The sequence below is a fragment of the Phacochoerus africanus genome, chromosome X, assembly GCF_016906955.1.
Source record: "Phacochoerus africanus isolate WHEZ1 chromosome X, ROS_Pafr_v1, whole genome shotgun sequence".
Lineage (NCBI taxonomy): Eukaryota > Metazoa > Chordata > Mammalia > Artiodactyla > Suidae > Phacochoerus > Phacochoerus africanus.
Window position 1 is genome coordinate 113,437,784 of NC_062560.1, and position 22,062 is coordinate 113,459,845.

General features: G+C 48.3%; 1 protein-coding gene across 1 annotated transcript in view; it reads right to left on the bottom strand.

Moving 5' to 3' along the window:
• Nucleotides 1–19,523: 19,523 nt before the first annotated feature.
• GPC4 (glypican 4) overlaps nt 19,524–22,062 on the bottom strand; it is a 114,290-nt gene continuing 111,751 nt past the window's right edge. Inside the window, exon 9 of the mRNA XM_047764864.1 lies at nt 19,524–22,040. Coding sequence (XP_047620820.1) covers nt 21,838–22,040 — 203 coding nt within the window. The 3' untranslated portion in view covers nt 19,524–21,837. The remainder of the gene's footprint in view (nt 22,041–22,062) is intronic.

Here is a 22,062-nt window from a genome sequence, read left to right on the forward strand (position 1 = left end):
AAAAGCAAAAAAAAAAAAAAAAAAAATACAATGATGATAATAATAGGGGCCACACTTAAGCCCTTGGCTGCCCCCCCAACATTGAGTGGTCTTCAAATCACTGACAGTTAAAGCAGGTACAAACTTTAGAAATCACAAACACCCAAGTATTACCTAAACAGAATGGTCCTTTTTTTTTTTTAATTTTTGTTGTTGTTGTTGTTGTTGTCGTTGCTATTTCTTGGGCCGCTCCCACGGCATATGGAGGTTCCCAGGCTAGGGGTCGAATCGGAGCTGCAGCCACCGGCCTACGCCAGAGCCACAGCAACGCGGGATCCGAGCCGCATCTGCAACCTACACCACAGCTCACGGAAACGCCGGATCGTTAACCCACTGAGCAAGGGCAGGGATCGAACCCGCAACCTTATGGTTCCTAGTCAGATTCGTTAACCACTGCGCCACGACGGGAACTCCCAGAATGGTCCTTTTGATCCAAATGAGGCTTCCGGCGTGGGCTACTGGTGGTGGGAATCTGGCCACGCCCTCCTTTCAATCGGCCCAAGCTCTGCCTCCACATCCACGGAACCAGCACATTAAATGCACCAACCCACAAAAACTCCAGGTCAGCCCTACATCAACCAGTTATTGCCAGTATACAATGGTGAGCGTTTTCTCTTTTATGTATCCATTTACTTTACTGTTGACTTAATTTTTTTATTAAAGCATAGCTGATTTACAATGTTGTACCAGTTTCTGCTGTTCAGCAAAGTCACTCAGTTATGCATATATATACACACATTCTTTTTTTTCTCCACACCTGCAGCAATATGGACATTCCCAGGCCGGGGACAGAATCCATCCTGCAGCATTGCAGCAACGCTGGATCCTTTAACCCACTGCACTGGGCCATGGATCGAACCTGTGTCTCCTCAGCAACCTGCACCACTGCATTCAGGTTCTTAACCCATTGTACCATAGCGGGAACTCCTATCTCCAATACATTCTTTTTTATATTCTTTTCTGTCATGGTCTCTCCCAGGAGATTGAATGTATTTCCCTGTGCTGTATGGTAGGCCCTTGTTATTTATCCAGGTTCTCTTTTTAAAAGGGTAAAATATTTGAAATGAGATCACTTATATAGCAGGGGTATTATGGATGGCTGGGCATACAAACGGAATACACTTTCTATTTCTAGGAACCAGCACTTGGTCAGATCGCTTCCTGACTTATTCTTGACTGCACTTGAAAATAAACACACTACAGGGTGAACATGACAGTATGGTTTGCAGAGAGAAAAGAAAGGAAATGCATTATTTAAATAGCAACCAGCAGCTCTTACTCTACACACACACACACACACACAATCATGTGACCGACCTGTCTCTCCAGGGAAGAAGAGTTTATGGAGTGGATAAATAAATGCATCAGGGAATATGCAACTCTACTTAAAACACACCCCCAAGTGCTCAATAGTCAGCTTTGAAAGAACAGTCTGGAAGACCCTAGTCCGTACTGCTTTGTTGGCAGTCGTGTTACCTTCTACTGTTATCATTTTCTTATTTTTATGCCTTGTATTACCATGTATGCCCCAGCTTTGTCTCTCTCACCTGCTTACACAGTGCCTAGCACACAGGAGGGGCTCCAAGTAATTTTTGCAGCTACTTAGTCCCTTGTCCCAAGCAAGCACAGGCGCACAGGTGACTGACGGGACAGAAGTTGGACTTCCTACTGCTAATCGGGGCAGCCCCAATGTTTTGTTTCTTGGGGGTTTTTTGTTTGTTTGTTTTTTGTTTGTTTGTTTGCTTGCTTTTTTTTAGGGCTGCACGCATGCCATTTGGAGGTTCCCAGGCTAGGGGTCAAATAGGAACTACAGCTGCCAGGCTACACCACAGCCATAGCAATACGGAATCTGAGCCGCATCTGTGACCTACACCACAGCTCACGACAACGCCGGATCCTTAACCCACTGAGCGAGACCAGGGATCGAACCTGCCTCTTCATGGTTCCTAGTCGGATTCGTTTCCACTGCGCCACGACAGGAACTTCAGTCCCAATGTTTTTCTCCTGCTCTTTACCATGAGGCAAGATGTGCAGCTCAACAACAACCCCATATCTCTGGTGACCTTCAAGGAGCCCCCTTCAGAACAGACGCTCTGACAGGCCTTGTCCTTGGCAGAGCTGCAAACTACCAACAGACTGAGAGTTTGGAGCCAGAAAAGCACTGCGGGCCTCAGACCATCCATTTTTGCGAGAAGGCAAAAGCCCAAACACCACCTGTTTTCAATATCAGTGTCTCCATTACCAAACACATTTTTCCTGAGGCCTCAAATGAGGTCGATGGCTGAACCAGGCTCTAATTCCCCACCAGCCCAGCCCTCCTCAGAGCAGGGGTCCACCTGTCCCATCAGCTCACCTGGGCCGTGGGGGTCTGGCTGGCATCCACTCCGGTGCCCTCAACCTTGAGTCCGCACTCAGCTTCTCTGCGATCCACGCAACCACCCGAAAAGTCCGGCCATGTCACCAGCCAGGCTCCTGCCTGGCATTAAAGCACTGAATGGGATGAGCCAAGCCTTCCGTCAGGGGAGCAGATGGAGGTATAGATGGTATGAAAACCGTCTTCCCCTTGACCAGTCATGCCAAAGCTTCTGGAGACCATCTTGGTGGCACATTCTCTGGAGGATGTGAAACGATCGGTTGGCTGGGGGTTTTCAGAGCTCATGAGTGATTGGGGCAACGTGGAAGCCTGATCCCACGCCCTGCCCTTCCTCTCCACCTTCACCTCCAAGCTCTACATGACCATGACTTTGCTCCCTGTCAAAATCAGATGCTCCAGGAGGGAAAGCCAACTATCACCATGGGAGCCTCTGGGGCTTTGCGGTGGGAAGTAGGAAGACCCTGATACCTGACAGGCTGTGGGGGCCTGGAACAAGCCTGGTTTTCCTCAAGTTTTATTTTTCAGGTTCAGAATTTGTCACAGAGATCACACAGATTGAGGTTCCAATGGGTCTGAGTACAGAGCACGCCAGAGGTGACTGCCAGAGAAGCAGGTGTCAGGATGACAGGGCCCGATGAGAGCGAGGGATGAGATGTACCCCCAAGCTGATGCGACTTCCTGATGCGACTTCCTGATTCAGCCTCACGCCGCCACCATGCGTCCATACAGTCGTGAAACCTGTGACTTTCAACAAAAGAGCAGGACTTGCCCTTCCGAGCACGCTGGCTCCTTCCAAGTACAGACGGGAGGCCATCGACCAGCTCCAGCCATATTGTGAGACTCACATGACTTGAGGCGCTGTTCACATGACCTGCCTCCGGAACCCATTCTGAGTCACGTGAGAAAGTCTCTCTCCTTCTTTCACAACCACATCTTATTTCTAAACGAAATTCCTTACCTTGTGACTGAGGGAACCCCACGAGAACTTGGCTTCCTTGGTACCTATATAATATGACCTGGTTGGCGACAGAAGCCTTTGGCCAGTGCATCAGACTTGGCCTTAACTTCTTTTTTTTTTTAATGTGTTTTTTTTATTACTCAATGAATTTATTACATTTATAGTTGCGCAATGATCATCACAATCCAATTTTATAGGCTTTCCATCCCACAAGCCCAGCGCATCCCCCCACCCCCTGAACTGTCTCCTTTGGAAACCATAAGTTTTTCAAAGTCTGTGAGTCAATATCTGTTCTGCAAAGAAGTTCATTCTGTCCTTTGACTATAAAAAAAAAAAAAGTATACCCATCATCGGAGTTAGGAGATGTGCCCCAAAGTAGCGGTGATGCCACGTGTGCCACATGCTGGGAAGACACTCCCCACTGAGTCACAGGAGCAGTGAGTGCCTAACCTCTGGAGGGGACAGCCTACACAGACACCACTGGAAAAATGAAGGCACATCTGTTAAAGGAGAAAAGCCTGGAGTTCCCATCGTGGCTCAGTGGTTAACGAATCCGACTAGGAACCATGAGGTTGCGGGTTCGGTCTCTGGCCTCGCTCAGTGGGTTAAGGATCTGGCATTGCCGTGAGCTGTGGTGTAGGCTGCAGACACAGCTTGGATCCCGCATTGTTGCTGTGGCTCTGGCGTAGGCTGGTGGCTACAGCTCCGATTCAACCCCTAGCCTGGGAACCTCCATATGCTGCAGGAGCGGCCCAAGAAATGGCAAAAAGACAAAAAAAAAAAAAAGAAGAAAAAGAAAAGCCAAGTGTGACTGCTGGGAGGTGGGAGCAATTTTCTGATGGTTGATTCCATAGGTTATATCAAGCTCTTGGCCACTGTTAGAGAAGTTTAACTCTGCTTTACCCATATTTGACAAAGCCAAAACCAAACCCAAAGCCCATGTCTGAACACGGGGTGGCCAGGCCCAAGGAAGGGAAGGGGAAGGGAGAAGGAGAGGTGCTGCAATGTAGTGGCTTCAGAGTTGGTGGTGGAGTGGCTCATGAATCACGAGGGTGGTGAAAAGAGGTGGAAACATTGTAGATAGAATCAACCTTGAAATATAAAGTAATATCATAATGAAAACTCAAATTTTAAAAAAAAATGCACCCCAATGTTCATAGTAGCATTAATTTCAATACCCAAGTCATGGAAGGGAATGGATAAAGAAGATGGGATACACACACACACACACACACACACACACACACACACACACACACAATGGAATATTACTTGGCCATGAAAAAGAATGAAATACTGACATTTGTAACAACATGGATGAACTGGGAGGGTATTATACTAAGAGAAATAAGTCAGACAGAGAAAGACAAATACTGTATGGGATCATTTACATGTGGGGTCTGAAAAATACTACAAACTAGTGAATATAACAAAAAAGAAAGAGCCTCACAGATAAAGAGAATAAACTAGTAGTGACCAGTGAGGTGAGGGAAGGGGAAGAGGGGAAATGAAGGGGTAGAGGAGTAAGAAGTACAAACTATGGGGTATAAAATAAGAAAATAAGCTATAAGAATATATCACACAGGAGTTTCTTTGTGGCTCAGCAGGTTAAAGATCCAGCATTGTCACTGCAGCATCTCCGGTTGCCACTGTGGTGCAAGTTCCATCCCTGAGCTGGGATCTTCTACATGCTGTGGGTGTGGCCAAAAAAAGAAAAAAAAAAAGAGGAGTTCCATTCATGGCGCAGCAGAAACGAATCTGACTAGGAACCATGAGGTGGCAGGTTTGATCCCTGGCCTCACTCAGTGGGTTAAGGATCCGGCATTGCCGTGAGCTGTGGTGTAGGTCACAGATGTGGCTTGGATCTGGTGTTGCTGTGGCTGTGGCACAGGTGGGCAGCTGTAGCTCCGATTAGACCCCTAGCCTGGGAACCTCCATATGCTGTGGGCGCGGCCCTAAAAGGACAAAAGACCCCCCCCCAAAAAAAATACATTGTACAACATGGGGAATATAGACAATATTTTATGATAACTGTAAATGGTATATAACCTTTAAAAATTGTAAATCACTGTATTGTACACCCATAACTTATATAATATTATTGCATATCAGCTATACTTCATTAAAACAAGTAATATCATGTCTCTGACTATGCAGACATACGTATGCGCAGTCTTCCCAGCTGGACAGCGAGAAATCTTCCCATAGCAGCATATTGAGATTTACAAACAATTGACTAGAATCCATGAGGCTGGTGAGCCTGGGCAACTCCCTTTGGTCTGGTCAGGCCGTGGTGATTCATGTACTCAGAGAAGAACAGTCACCGGGGGACAAAGGGTCCCTTAATCTCTGCCCTCCCTGGGACACAGTCCCCAACCCCACCCACCACAGCACAGCAGTCAGTGCTACCATGTTCAAGCTGTCTTGGCCGAGGCAGGAGCCAGTATTATTCTCCATTCACCTGGATGCACGTGCACACACCAAACACACACGCTACTCTCATTGTGTGAGCTGGCGCCAAGGAAAAATGACCCCCTCCTCCACAGGGAGGACCAGGAGTTCAGCTTGGCTTCTCTGGTCTGACTGGGGAAGGAGCAATAAGGAACTCACAGCCAATGACTGCTTGCAAAGCTAATACTGCAAGGCATTGCCTTACAGCAGTGCCTTCCAAAATGTTAGTTATGAGGTTTAGCTATGGTCTAAGCTCTTGCTAAAATTTAAACCAGTCAATCCAAAAATGGGCTTGAATTATGAAAAATATCTAAAGATCTTACTGCAGACAAGCCCAAATGTTCCCAGAGTTATTTGGTGGTTTATATCTTGAAGTATCTTGTGGCAACGCAGCATATGAATCTGCAAGGAAATTTTAGTTGGAAACATCTGAAAACTTCCATTTCCAGTAAACACTGACGGCAACTTCAAAGGCTCCGCCACCTAATCACATGTGTGCACACTTTGGCATCGGCAGAAAACCCTGTGTAACATTTAGAGCTGCTTAGAGTCACACAATTGTAAGTGGTGAGATCCTTGTCACTGGAGGTTCAAGATTGACCCGGATGTCCTTTAAGAGACCTTGGGAGTTGCGTTGAGCTGGTATTACATCTGGAAGGTGATGCATTTCTTCCTGTGTAGCTCTACATTCTGGAATCCCTGAAGCTCGACGGAGTTTTCTCTTCCTGCTAAAGTTGTGGGTGCTTAACTCACTTCTCCACCCCAGATGCCGCAAGAGTGCCCTATACGCCTACTGGGGTTGCCCTCTGGTAGTTCACAGGTGCAGCCAACCCAGTTATTCGCCTACCCAATAGCCATCACTCCCTTCTTCCTTGGCCATCATCCCCTCAGGGCATGTGAGCTGATCCTTGGCAATGAGCGGTGAGGGGCTGTCTGGGGGAAGAGGGTGTGAGTTCTTCAAAACAGGCTTAAGGAAGAAAAGAGTCTCCCTGCGACCAGCACAAAGTCAGGTGTGAAGGCGTATTATTCCTCCCACTGTGGCAGCCACGGTTTTTCCTCTTTTCAGCTTTATTGAAGTTTTCTAACCCTCTTTCAACCACGAGGGAAGCTATCCAACAAGCTGAAGTTGGCAAAGTTGAAGGATGGAAAGATGATCTGGATCCTTGATAATAACATCGAGAAACAACCATCCCTGCAGCTGCCCTACATCGTGGCCTCCTGTTATGTGAGATGCTAAGTCCCATATTGTTTAAATCATTTGGAGTTGGATGTATCCTTACGTGTGGCCACAAAGGTCTTAACTAATACCACAGCCTTTGATGGCATCTTGTCCTCTCAGGATGTTATGGAGATGTGGATTTTAATCTATGTGGTCAAGGCCAGAGATTTTAGGAAAGACAGACCAGGGGATTGCTCAAAATCGCCCATGCCCTTCAGTACAGGTCTAGAAACAGCCCCGTACTTGTGTCAAGCGTCCCAGAGGCGTGATCATGTTTAGGTAACTCCTTGATCCCTTATAAAATGCCACCTCTTTGGGGTTCCCAATGTGGCACAATGGGATCGGCAGCATCTCTGGAGCACTGGGACGCAGGTTCAATCCCCGGCCTGGCATGGTGAGTTAAGGATCCGGCATTGCCACAGCTGCAATGTAGGTAGCAACGGCAGCTCGGATTTGATCCCCAGCCCAGGAACTCCACAGGCTGCAGGTGCGGCCAAAAAAAAAAAAAAAAAAAAAGCCACCTCTCGTACATCAACTTCACAGACTCTCCACGCTCGCCTGGCCTTTTCTGGAGTCTGGGATGTATGGTGGACAGAGCTTGGGCTCTGCTTGGGAACGCAAAAGCCGAACCTGCTGGCGTGGCGATTTTCTTGATACCTTTCTTCCCCGTATCTCCCTGGAGTTGCCTCTGGCTGAATGCCCCAGAGGGCTGCGTGTCCCGAATCAAAGGGCAGGCTCCGCACAGCTTTGCAGGTCTCCAGACCAGCGGCACCAGCATCAGCTGGGATCACTGTAGAAATGCACATTCTTGGGCACAGTCTACTGAATCAGAACCTCTGGGGTGGGTGGAGCCTGGTCATCTGCAGCTTATCAGTCCCTCCAGGAGATGCTGACACATGCTCAAGTTGGAGAGCCGCTGCCCTAGACCTTGGCTACTGCCATGACGGGTAACTGGGGACGGGGGGGCTTCCCAAGGCTCTAACTTGAACTATTTTCGACTGTGAGGTGTCTTCTCACTCTGTAATTATACTTCCCTTGCTGTGACTACTGGATTGTCTGTCTCCCTCACTAGGGGTGGGCTCCACCAGATGGCCGCCAAGTCGATTTTGCTTTGTTATTTATCCCCAGCACCTAGAACACATAGCACAGACCCCGTCACCATCTGCGGAAGATGGGTGAGGAAGGGGGCCCTCTTGTGCCACACAAATTGCGGAATGGCACCTTTTGCTCCACACGAAATTCAGCAAGTTCCTAAGATAATTATCTAGTTAAGATGTTTCGGACTTCCTGTCGTGGCGCAGCGGAAATGAATCTGACTAGGAACCATGACGTTGTGGGTTCGATCCCTGGCCTTGCTCAGTGGGTTAAGGATCCAGCGCTGCCGTGAGCTGTGGTGTAGTTCGCAGATGTGGCTCAGATCCTGCGTTGCTGTGGCTGTGGTGTAGGCCGGTGGCTATAGCTCCCATTCGACCCCTAGCTTGGGAACCTCCATATGCTGCAGGAGTGGCCCTAAAATGACAAAAAGACCAAAAAAAAATGTTCAAATTGTACAATGCTGGGTACAACTGATAGTCACCTTTTCCCAACTTGAAGTCGGCAGTGAAGACACCTTTACAATCACTCCAGAAGGTGACTGTCACTCAGCAAGCTGTCATGTAAACAGCCATGGGTATTGGCTATTGCTCATTACATGATGAGTCTTTTCTTCCTTTTTTTTTTTTTTCTTTTTTCGCTGCCCGGAGGAATGTGGAGTTCCGGGGCCAGGGATCAGATCTGAGCTGCTTCTTGCGACCTATGTCATAGCAATGCTGCATCCTTAGCCGACTGTGCTGGGCTAGGGATTGAACCTGTGTACCAGCGTTCCAGCGATGCTGCCAATCCCATTGCACCCCCATGGGAACCTTTTTTTTTTTTCTTAACCACCCCACAGGATGCATCTTGAAGTGTAGTTTCCTTTATTCGTTTTTGCCCAAGCTTTGACTCTGTGGAACTCCGAAGACCACAGGGCCAGTCTAAGAAACATGCAAAATGTCTAAAAGGCCCAAGAGAGCTTTTTGTTGGCACCGGGCTATCCCTTTATCCCCGCCCCTTCCAAGACCACTTTGGATTCTTTGGGGAAATACAGCTGGGAATTTGATGGTGGGACACACTTCTACGTAGCTTTCTGCTTCCCCTCTGTCTACCCTGGAGCCAGAGGAGCTGGTGCAGCTTCATTATGTGACCAGGAGAGAAAACCTCTTCTTTTCTTTCTTTTTCCCTTTCCTTTTTAGGGCCGCACCTGCAGCAGGCTAGAGATAGAATCGAAGCTGTAGCTGCCAGCCTACACCACCAAATCCAAGCTGAGTCTGCAACCTACACCACAGCTCATGGCAACGTGGGATCCTTAACCCACTGAGCGAGGCCTGGGATCGAACCTGAGTCCTCATGGATACTATGAGGGTTCATTACCCCTGAGCCACAACAAGAGGTCCTGAGAAGAGCTTTTCTTTGCAAGGGAGACAGCAACGCCCCAGGACCTCAGTCTGATGGAAACTGGGGAGAGAGGTGGAGACAGGTGGGGTGCGGATGGGCAATCAGGAGGCTGGAGAGGTGCCGCCTGAGTGTCATGCTTGGCTGCCTCCTGGGTACCAGGCTTAGTGTGTGGAACTCTCCTCTAGCTGCCTTGGTTGAGGAGTAAGAGGTGGGTTTTAGGGATGAAGAACAGTGAAAGAGGGCAGCTAAAGGGGCCCTTTGGAACGTCTCCTGTTTTGAACCCTCAAATCAGGATATGTCATTATTAGGCGTTCCCTGGTGGCTCAGCAGGTTAAGGACCTGGAGTCCTCACTGCTGTGGCTCTGGTTTGATCCTGGTTGGGGAACTTCTGAATGCTGTGGGAGCAGCCAAAAAATAAAGAAAAAGAGTATGTTTTTATTAGAGAGTTAGGATCCTTTTTGATTAGCAAGAACCAGGCTTCACACTCCCACGTGCTCATTTTCTAGAAAAACTCGGCTGGAGGCTATTTTTTGTTTGCTTTTTAGGGCCACACCTGCAGCATATGGAAGTTCCCAGGCTAGGGGTCCGATCTGAGCTGCTGCTGCCAGCCTACACCACAGCCACAGCTCACGGCAACACTGGATCCTTAACCCACTGAGCGGAGGCCAGGGACCAAACCCACATCTTCACGGATACTAGTCGGGTTAGTTTCCGCTAAGCCACAAAGAGAACTCCTGGAGGCTTCGATCTAAATGCAGCTTTCCTGCCATCACTGGGCAATGGGAGGGGTACAGGCCAGCTCCGTTCTGAACGTGGAGAGGGAGCCGAGAGGGCACACGGGGCCAGGATCTGAGTCCCCGCAGCTGGGCTGGCTCCTTGCTGTCCAGATCAGGCCTCGCGGATGGTCAGCGCACCTCCAGAGCCCTTAGAGTCAGTCCATGGAGCCCGGTGAGCAAGGCTTTGTAAAGCAAGGCTTTGTCTGGGCAAAGGCCTGTGATGGGCGAAGCCGCTTCAGATGCCCGCATCCCCTAGAAGGGCCTTCCTTACCTTGGAAGGCCATTGCCTTTCCCAGACTCCCGGTTTGGGCAGCTCCCCAGCACTTCCTCCTAACCGGCCTACTTGTGCAGCAGGCCAGGCGGGGATTAACTTCGTTTACCAGAGAAAGACCCAGAAAGAAGTCCAGCTGAGCTCTGGAGTTTCCAAACTGTGATCACCCAAGTGACAGAAGCCACCTGGGACAGCAGGAGGCCAGCAGGAGCGGCTCCTCCTTCCCCTTTGGCTCTGGCTTTCATCCTGCTAGCTGGCTGGAGAACAGCTGAAGAGGTCTCCCCACCCCCTTGTAATCCCAGATCCCTGCACGACAGTGTTTAGGGAACCACAGTCCAGGGATCCTTCTCTGAGCTTCTTTCCAGAGCCAGGAGGCCAAAGCGGAAGGGCGTGCTCCTGGGAGGAGCCAGGAGGCCAAAGCGGAGGGCCAGTGGGGGCTGAAAGCATTGCTTCAAGAAATGGAGGGAGTTCCTGTCGTGGCTCAGTGGCTAATGAATCCGACGAGGAACCATAGGGTTGTGGGTTCCGTCTCTGGCCTCGCTCAGTGGGTTAAGGATCTGGCGTTGCTGTGAGCTGTGGTGTAGTTTGCAGACATGGCTCGGATCCTGTGTTGCTGTGGCTGTGGTGTAGGCCGGTGGCTACAGCTCGGATTAGACCCCTAGCCTGGGAACCTCCATATGCTGCGGGAGCGGCCCTAGAAAAGGCAAAAAGACCAAAAAAAAAAAAAGAGAGAAAAGAAAAGAAATGGAGAGGATGCACGCAGATGGCTGGCCACAGCGTAAGGATGTGACGGACGGGGAGGCTTCGAGGACCACTTTTAATGTGTCTGACCGAATTCTAAGCCTGGACGTTCAAAAGGTACCCTTGGGTAGAATAGGCTTGACTTGCCCATAAAGCTCCAAATCAAGATCGTTTGGGGGCTGGAGTTCCCGTCATGGCTAAGTGGTTAATGAATCTGACTGGGAACCACGAGGTTGCGGTTCGATCTCTGGCCTTGCTCAGTGGTTAAGGACCCGGTGTTGCCGGGAGCTGTGGTGTAGGTCGCAGACGCGGCTCGGATACTGTGTTGCTGTGGCTGTGGTGTAGGCCGGCGGCTGAAGCTCCGATTTGACCCCTAGCCTGGGAACCTCCATATGCCGCGGGAGCAGCCCTAGAAATGGCAAAAAGCCAAAAAGAAAAAAAAAAATCATGTGGGAGAGGCTTGAGAGGATGGGGTATAAAGGGAGCTGAACCCAAGGCCTTGAGCTTCTTATTAGTTCATCTTCTTTCTATACCCTGGGCATCAGGTCAGGTCCTATTCAATAATTTGCATTAGAGTGTGCCCACTTAAATTTGAAATCTCCTCGCCTGGCATTTGAAGGCTTCATACTATAATTCCACCCTTCCCTAGTCCTATACTATAAACCCACGGTCTTTGGTTTTTTGGGTTTTTTTGTTTTGTTTTGTTTGTCTTTTTGCCATTTCTTGGGCCTCTTCCGAGGCATATGGAGGTTCCCAAGCTAGGGGTCTAATCGGAGCCGTAGCCACCAGCCTACTCCAGAGCCACAGCAACGCGGGATCTGAGCCGTGTCTGCGACCTACACCACAGCTCACGGCAACGCCGGATCTTTAACCCACTGAGCAAGGGCAGGGATCGAACCCGAAACCTCATGGTTCCTAGTCGGATTCCTTAACCACTGCGCCACCACGGAAACTCCTTGTCTTGTTTTTTGTTTTTTAGGGCCACACCTGAGGCATATGGAGGTTCCCAGGCTAGGGGTTGAATCAGAGCTGTAGCCACCAGCCCTCGCCAGAGCCACAGCAACGCGGGATCTGAGCCGTGTCTGCAACCTACACCACAGCTCACGGCAACGCCAGATCCTTAACCCACTGAGCAAGGGCAGGGACTGAACCCGCAACCTCATGGTTCCTAGTTGGATTCGTTAACCACTGCGCCACGACAGGAACTCCTCAGGATAATATTTTCAAATGGAGAATATATATTTTAAAGAAAGCCAACTATAATCAAAACACAGATATCGAAATATTTATAAAGCAAATGCGTGACCTAATAATCGGTGTGCTTCTTTACTAACGCGTTCAATTCAAAATCTAGCATTAGTCCAATAATTGCAGTTTTGAAGTAGTGACGGTATGAAAGATGCTGTGAGATCTAACAACAGTGATAATGGGATATGAAGTTACCTGTGATTTCCATTGGCTGCAGAGTCAAAGCTATTGCTTTTCCCACACATTTCCTTTCTGCCCCCTCACTGCCCACACCTATCCCAGACCCGTTCATCCCACATCCCGGCCTTCACTCCTCCACATCCAGGACAGCAGGTGCTTTACTGGGTGTGTGAGGCAATCTGTAGCATCCAGGGTGCGAAGAACCAGTGATGGGTGCTGCCCACAAAGAACTCATGGGAGAATGCCCTCTCGCCTCTGATCAAACCCAACCAGAGCTTGGGCTCCCACAGGAAGTCACCCTGACCGTGGCCGTGTGCACCGCCCCCCCCCCCCCCCCCGGCACTACAGCCAAGAGCTGATGTTTCCACTGGCCTGGTTCCTGGGTGACCCACTTCTCTGCAGGGGCCTCCTGAGGATGAGCGCTCTTGTCCAACTTATAACCTCCCTCTTGGCCTCCCAGGCAGACACCAAAGCCAGATGTGTCCTAAATCGTGTCCCATGTGGTTTTGGAGATTGACATATCCAGAGCCCTTAAAGACCCCTGCTCACCAAGAGCTGGCCTCTGTACGTACCTCGTCTTTGGAGTCTGTTTCAACATGACAAGGACATCCCAAGTCTTTGGTTGGACATAAATCACAGTTCTCCAAAAGGGCACTCAGACAAACCACATCATGTGGGGCACATAAGGACCCACCCTGCCCCGAGTCGTGTGGGGCCCAATGGCCCAACGGCCAGGCTGAAGAACACTAATCCCGGACAGATGCTGCCACCTCCTCCCCACCACTCACTCTCATCCACCTCCCAAATCCAGGGATTTGGCTCACCATCAACCTACAGCATCTTTGGTTTAAGCACGACTCGTTGAGTAAAGGAAGAACTTTGTTCAAAAGGGACCATTTACACATCCTAGGAATTCACCCTTCCCACCACCCAGGATTCTATAGGGGGGATTGCTTCTCGGGTTTTCTCTCTGCAGACTAGTTGGGACCATCATTTGCCTTTCATTTGAAGGCAGAGCACTCAGTCCCTGCTGGTCTTAAAATGTTTCTCTGGACCTTGGGTCAAGGGCGAGATCAAATACCAGAGTCTGAATACCTCCAAGCCAGGATCTTTCCAAATTTGTACAGCACACACTGCCCGATGGGCATGCTAGGACATGTGTTCAGGATGCAACCCACCAAAACTCCCAGGTTCTTCCCCTCACCTCCGGCCTGAGGTAGGAAATAGCAAGTCAAAATCTCTTGACCCTAAGACACAGACCAGTCTGGCAGGAGAGACTGATTGTTTTATTTCCCAGGCTACAGCAGTGCCTATTATCTCGGTTCTTTGTGTCCAATCTCCCCAGGCAGGTGTAACTTTTAAGGTGTGGAGGCCTCTTCTGAGTTGGGGGAGAACAAACCTGACTCCATATTGGATGTTTCTTTTCCATTAACTTTTGTATTCTATTGCTTTTGTTACAAGAATGTTGCCTATAGCCTGAAATACAAATAGCCCGTTCTCAAGGCTCTGCAGACTTTTCTGTTCATAAAGAGACACAAAGTTGCAGAACAGTGAATAACATTTGTCTTGTTGGAGGTTTACAGAAACATCATGACCTGACCTACAGGGGCCATTGCAAGAACAAAAGATTCCAGAACCAAGAAGTCTGCATGACCAACCACTCCCCCCTCCTTTTAGAATTAAAGAAACCTGAACTCTCTTTCAGGAAAGATGGCTCTTTGGGACCCCAATTCACCATCTTCTCAGTTTGCTGCCTTTCTGCATAAAGTCACTGTGTCCTGCCCCAACAACTCATCTCTTGATTTATTGGCCTGTTGGGTGGCAAGCAGTATGAGCTTGGACTTGGTTAACACTTTAAGAAGCCCAGGTATCATAGTTCCCACTGAGGCACAGTGGGTTAAGAATCTGACTGCAGCAGCTCGGGTTGCTGCAGAGGTGTGGATTCGATCCCCAGCCCAGCTCAGTGGGTTAAGGATCTGGCATTGCTGCAGCTGCAGCTTGGAGTCAATCTCTGGCCCAGGAACTTCCATATGCCACGGGTGCAGTCATTTTAAAAATAGCAAAAGAGGAGTTACCGATGTGGCTCAGCGGTAACGAACCTGACCAGGAACCAGGAGGATGCGGGTTTCATCCCTGGCCTTGTTCATGGGTTACAGATCCGGCGTTGCCCCGAGCTGTGGTGTAGGTCGCAGACTCGGCTCGGACCCCGCGCTGCCGTGGCTGTGGTGTAGGCCCTCAGCTGTAGCTCCGATTAGATCACTGGCCTGAGAACTTCCATGTGCCGCGGGTGCAGCTCTAGAAAGCAAAAGTATTCACTGGGCTTCATTCATCACAAGGTGTATTTACTGCCTCATGAAGCTCTGGCTGATTAAGCAGGTATGAATGTTCCCTACATAAACATGGTATTTCTCTCAACAGACTGTGTTCCGTTGACCCTTCCTAGCGAGGCCGCCCACAGGGTCATGTGAGGCTGTCCTGGACCGACAGGTTCATGAGACTTCATGTTGCTTCTGCAAGGAGCCTGCAAAGAGAGACGCTATGGTCCTCCTTGCGCGACCATCTGAGCCCTCGCTGCTCTGAGGGTGGCTGAGCAAGGACCCACTGGGGGTGGTTAGAAAACCTTCACGTCATCACGGTTTGTCTCCAGCTGGTCTTTGACGCCTTCGTCTCTACTCAGCCAAGTCCACTGGTATCTGCCATTACCCTGCCCTTTCCCAGGACAGGACAGCTCTGTGTCCAACAAGCCCGACGAGCCCCGTCCCCTCCTATGGATTCAGACAACATGGAATAAGGGGGAAAGGGCAACAGGAAGAACAATTGCACTTGATTTTGTTTTGTTTTTTTTTTGTCTTTTTTGCTATTTCTTGGGCCGCGCCCGCGGCATATGGAGGTTCCCAGGCTAGGGGTCGAATCGGAGCTGTAGCCGCCTGCCTACGCCAGAGCCACAGCAACTCAGGATCCGAGCCGCGTCTGCGACCTACACCACAGCTCACGGCAACGCCGGATCGTTAACCCACTGAGCAAGGGCAGGGACCGAACCTGCAACCTCATGGTTCCTAGTCAGATTCGTTAACCACTGCACCACGACGGGAACTCCACAATTGCACTTGAGACAAACGGGTTCGTGTGGCAGACCGATCATTCCAGAGCTGGTCCTTGCATTTCTTCCCCGTCACCCCTTGGATAAGTTACCGCCGAACTCCTTCCGGTCCCTTGACACACCTGCACAGGGGAAGGGTTTCTATTCTACAGCACCCTGCGAGACCATCGCCACGGCTGAGCTTCAGTGCCAGGCACACGGGGTCACCCTGTCTTACGGCTCAGTCGAGAGATGACAGGTGCATCAACGACAAGGAACCCCTTTCCTTTTGACTGTAAATACGTGCTAGTAACCACTGCTCGCTGCTGCCGCCACCGCCAGAGCTTGCTGCAAAGAATCCAGAGCACCAAAAGCAGAGCACCAACAATTTGTCCTCACGCTTAAAAGAGAACTGAGAGCAGGGCACCGCGGATCTTTAAAGGCGAATGAAGTGAAAGAGGGCTGAGATCCTAGTGCGTGTTCAAACAAATCACCCGCTGACCATGGTTATGTCTTTGTGGCCCACCTGGCACCAACTGCCCCTGGTCGTGCGTCTCCAGCAACAGGGGGTTATGGTCAGCTTGAGGTTGCTGGTGGTGATGCAGAAACGCAAATCCCAGGCAGGGATAAATCTCAGAAGTTCGATCTGGAATGCATTTTATATGTGCATGTGTGTATATATATATTTTTTTCTTGGCAGGAAACTTACCTTCCTCAAGATGTTTCCCTTAGGCCATTATGAAAATTAGTCTGCATTCCCCAGGCACACACCATTGCCAAGGGTGGGAATGTCACCCTTAAGGGACAGGGTTTAAGTGTTTGAAGACACACGAATACACCTCTGTGTGTAGACAGGGTTATGTCTACATCATCTACATAGGACTTCCAACTCTGTCTTCTAAGAAACACAGTAACATAGAAGGGCAAGAAAGTTGTTGCAAAACTTTCCCAAAGCCCAGAGAATGTGTTTTCAATAGTGGCACTCGTGGCGTATGGAAGTTCCCCGGCCAGGGATTGAAATCTGGGCCACAGCTGTGACCCAAGCCACAGCTGGTGGCAATGCCAGATACTTTTAACCCGCTGAGGCAGGCCGGGGATTGAACCCATGCCTGCACAGTGAGCGGACTCTCTGCAGTGGCACTCTTAACCCACGGCGCCACTGCAGGAACTCCAGAGAAATTTGATCAAAGTCCTTAAGACCATACACCCTTTAGATAAGCTGACTTTTCAATTCTTTAACCACACCTGTCACCTTTTATCAGCTTTAACCTGGTAGGATAGATGCATGAAAACCTTTTTCTTTCCAAGGACCCCGTACTATTTTTCAGAATTCCTAACATTTAAGAAATGCCAAAAGAAGAGTACAATGTGCATTTAACTCCACATCTGGACACTCATGCTAAGAAATGGATTTCTGTAGTTTTTACCCATTAATTCTGAATGTAGAAGTTGCTTCGAACAAGGATGAGTTAAAATTCAATCATACAGAAAAACTGGACTCGGCCATGGACATATCCGAACAATTTCTCGACCACCGGACAGATAATTCACGCAGTAACCAAGACGACCTAGTCACACATTTTCCTACAGCGCTCTCGTCTCCGTCCTGTGTTGCAACTGCTGCTGCTTCAAGGCATTTGAAATTGAGGACATTAAGAGTACTTTCTTCCAGAGTGCCCTGGCAGCCTAGCAGTTAAGGACACAGCATCATTGTCACTGCTGTGGCACAGGTTCGATCCCTGGTCTGGGAACTTCCACATGCCATGGGCATGCTCCCCCCCCCCGACACACACAAAGAGTAGTACTTTATTCTAAGACATATGAGCCGATTCTAGGGTGCAGCATTTCCTTTAAACCCTTTCCAAGCAATCACAGTGGAATTAATGTGCTATTTTCTGAGAGGATCTTCCCAATGCCTTCTTTACTGGGGATGAAATGGGGACAAAGTACCAAAAATGAAACTTAACACCCACAAAGAGCATCCTAATGGTGCACTCTGGGATGACAGCACCATAGTGCCAAACAACTCATCAATTTCATGCTTGCTTCTTGAAAAATGACGTCGATTCATCTGGGCCAAAATGCAGTAAAAATCCAAATTGTGGTAGCCTGTAGAAGTTATGCCTAGGAAATAGGAATCTCATACCTTTAGGGATGCCTCCTCTCAATACCTTTTTGTTGTTTGGCTGTGGTGTGCAGTGGCTTGATGTGGGATCTCAATCCTCAGACCAGGGATCAAGCCCAGCCTGCAGCGGTGAAAGCACCAAATCCTAACCACTTGGCCAACAGGGAACTCCCCTCCTCTCAATACTTTTTAAAGTTTACCTAAAAACATGTAAGACACTACTTATGCTACCTTTCATGTAAAGAGACAAAAAAGAAAAATCTCTAATCGTATTTGATTGTATATGTAGATGTACACATAAAAACAACTAATATGTGTACCCAGGGTATGGGGAGTAACTGGGCAGATGGGTGCAGGAACTTCTACTCTGTACCTTTATAGTACGCATTTTGGACTAGAAATCCTGTCGATACATTATCTACTTAAACACTAAATTAGACAAGCCAATATTATATGGCATTTGCCTTTTGATGGACTCCAATTGCTATGACCGTGTTATTTAGCTTTTCTTCTCACATGCACACTGATTTTTTCAAAGAAAAAAAAAAAGAGTTCCAAAGTAGAAACGGAATTTGTTTTGGCTGTGCCCGCGACATGAGGAAGTTCCTGGGCCAGGGATGGCACCTGTACCACAGCAGCGACAATGCTGGGTCCTTAACCGCTAGGCCACCAGGGAAACCCTTGAATTTCTAAAGTGTATCATGAAATGCTGAATTGTAGTTTCCCCACTAAGTTCTAAGTTGAAAGAACCTTCTCAGTGCTTTTATTCTTGGTAGTTCGGTGTTTGCTTGAGAGCGAGCACGCACCCCCCGACCCCCAAGAGGCTGCCTGCAGGAGACGCTGTTCTTAACATCCTACCTTTCGGCTATGCAAACAGATGCAGTCTGCCAGCACAAGAGGGGAAGGAGAATTTTGTTACACCTACACCTATTTTTCCTGTGCTTCTGTAATCACATATGATAAATTTGACGTTTAAAATTTAACTTACTTTTTTACAAAAGTTAGCTCTAAACTGTTTAGGTCCTGAGTGTTAAAAACTTAACTTCAAAAACCTAAGTCACCCTAGCCTGGGAACCTCCATATGCTGAGGGTGCGGCCCTAAAGAGACCAAAAAAAAAAAAAAAGTGTAAGTCAATTCTTTGTACTGCTCGATCTAAATGCTAGGTGTCAATTATTATTCTTGAAACAAAATAGAAATCTAGGAGTTGTAAAATGTCTTAAGATACAGAGCGGGTGACGTGTTTGAACGAAAAATCATTGATAAATGACTTTCCAAAGCACAAACCTCTCACGTGCTTTTCACATGCTGAGACTTTGGAAAAGCAGTCTCCTAAGAAAGCTTTTTTTCTACCTCATATTCTGAACTCTTAAGGTTTTAAAATAGTCAACGTGCTTTTATTCTTGTTTAGGGGAGGGGGGGTGGTGAGCCTGCCAGCTGGTTAGAAGCCAAGAGTTATCCAGTGAGACCTGAGTGGAAAAATCTATGATTTGTTTATTTCATAGTTCGAGTTCAAAAGCAAGAGACGATTTAAATAATAAAAGGGGAACAGGGGAAAAAAAATGCAAAGAAAGAAAACAAATCAGTTAGACTCCAGAAGAACCTTCAAGAATATTTAATTCGGAAAATGTTATTGGTTTCAAGAACTTGACTGAAAGAAAACAGCTGGGCAGAGTTCAAGGTTTTAAATTAAAACACTCTAACAAGGTCTATGGGGATAACTCTTTGAGCCCCATTTTGGAAACCAGATTCATTTCTACCAAGTAAAAGTAATGGCAGTCTAAGCTAAAAAGGAAATGCCTCACAACTGAGGTAGTTACTAAGCATCAGCACATTTTCCAAGTTCTCACAAGGCAGCTTAGCTATTTACAATCAATCTTTCCTCATACATAAATGGAGCGCCTTTTCAATGTGATTTGTTTAAAAAACAAACAAACAAAAAAACACACCAACACACTGATACACACCAGCCAGGATATGCCTATTTTATTAACACCATGCTTTAATAAATAACTGGCTACTTCTAATAAAATTAAGCCTCTGTTTACAACAGCCCCCGATATTCCATTTTGTCCATTCTGCAGAATTTGGTGTCAAAAGGTGAGTGAAGTGTCGACCCTGAGCTATCAAGTAATCATGTTTCAATATAAAAATAGAGGATTACGCTTACACCCGAAGATTGAACACTAACACAAACAACCGCTCTGTGGCTTTCAGCCTCCTGTGGAACTGGCTGGGATCGTAATGGCCACCTCAAGCTCAAAGAGACTTGCAGCATTTGATGCTTTCTGCAGACTGCTGGGAACTCCTTTTACAGTGATGGGCCACACTCTCCTAGTTTTATGAGCTGGCATTTGGTAGGAAGGATACAGGGAATGGGCTAGGTCCTAAGGGGGGACCGAGGCAGGGGCTGCTCTTTGGCCTGGGACAAGAAACAATGCCTTTGTCAGTTCACCCACGTGGCTAAGGCTCCCCACTAAGATGCTGTCTTCTCAGCGCTACCTACTCCCCCGTCTCGCCCATCCCCCACCCCCCCAAATAAAAGCAACAACACATGAAAAAAACCTGGACACTCAGATCTCCCCCAGTGGGCTGCCTGACTGCTGGAGTGGTACCCAGCTGGGAACCACCGCAAGTCCTTTGCCGTTCTGATGAGAGGAGGCCGGGCAAGAAAAAGACGCAAGTAAGACACCTTAGAATCGCCGTTTTAAAAAAAACCAACCAAGCTGGGATCCAAACCAAATGCAAATCCGTATGATTTGCTTGAGTGTTGACAGCGACTCCCTGCGCCCAGGCAGTACCCCAATTCTAGCAGGGCCCCCAGACAGCTCCCTCTCTAGGACCCGACTTGAAAACTGGAACACGTGGTACCCAATGAGATCGTTGGTCACTTAACTTCTGCCATCGGAATATCAGTTCCAAGAGGGCCAAGTGTGGAAACAAAGACCAGCACACAGCGGCTTTTGCTAATTTGCCTGGATTTAACACCAAAACCAAAACCAAAACCACAACAACCCCCATCCCCAAACTACGTGTGAACATGTGGCGACTGGGAGATTCTGAATGCCTTCTTTCTTTCTAGGGAGAATGCATCAAGAATCTCCTGGATGGGTTACACTTTGAGTACAAGTGGCTTTCAGAACTGGACCGCTCTGTGATCTTAGTTCATGCAATTCGACTCAACCAAAACGGGTAGTCTGCAGTCTCTTCCGGTCACCAGCGTTCAATGAAGCAAAGCCTTTGTTTTGTATGGATGCTCGAGTGCAACCCGACAAGTGGGTCCACAGCCTCCTTGTGCCTTCACATTCTGTCCTAGCTTCATAAAAATAACAAAAAAAACCCAAAACCACCTCCTCTTCTCTCCAGAGAAGGCAGCTAAAGCAACAGGGATAGATGGCAATGTTACTGCTTGTTGGGCTTTTTCTTTTAATGAGATAACGTGATAAATAAAGCCTGCTTCTGTACAGCTATTTAATATTCCAGAAATACGTACATGTTACATGCCAAGAAAGGACCCTGGTTTTCTTGTAAGAAACAAGGTGAGATCGTATCGAAGGGAAAAAACCCACAAACAAAAAGAGAAAAAACAAACAAACAAACAAACAGAGTGATAAAAATCACAAATGCACAACTAACTAGAGTTCTGTACCTACACCGTTAGCCACTTTTAACATGATTCGGAGGGGGGCAGGACTGACCTTAAGTTCCAAGTCCCCTTTGCCCGCAAAACTGAATGGAAAAAAACAACAACAACAAAGTCAGCATCTTTTAAACCAGTGGCCATGTAGTAAAAACTGTACATCGTTGTCCATTCATTTAAAAAGCAGTCACTAGGATGGTATAAAAGTGATAACCGGCGCCTTGTTAGCTTTTTGATGATGAACACTTTCTCTCTAAGGTTGCGAATTATCTCCACTCTCTCGGCATGACCAGGGACAAGATGCCAAAGGCAGTGAGGAGGTAGGGCTGGGCCCTGGTGGGGGCCCCAGCGCTGCTGGCTTTATCATGGGCATTCTTCCCAGAGTGCTCAGTTGCATTATACTCAAACTCCGAAGGGCACTGCTGATACTCACAGCCACTCCCACTTCCTTCTCCACTGCTTTCATCACCTATTTTGGGGGGGGGGGGAGA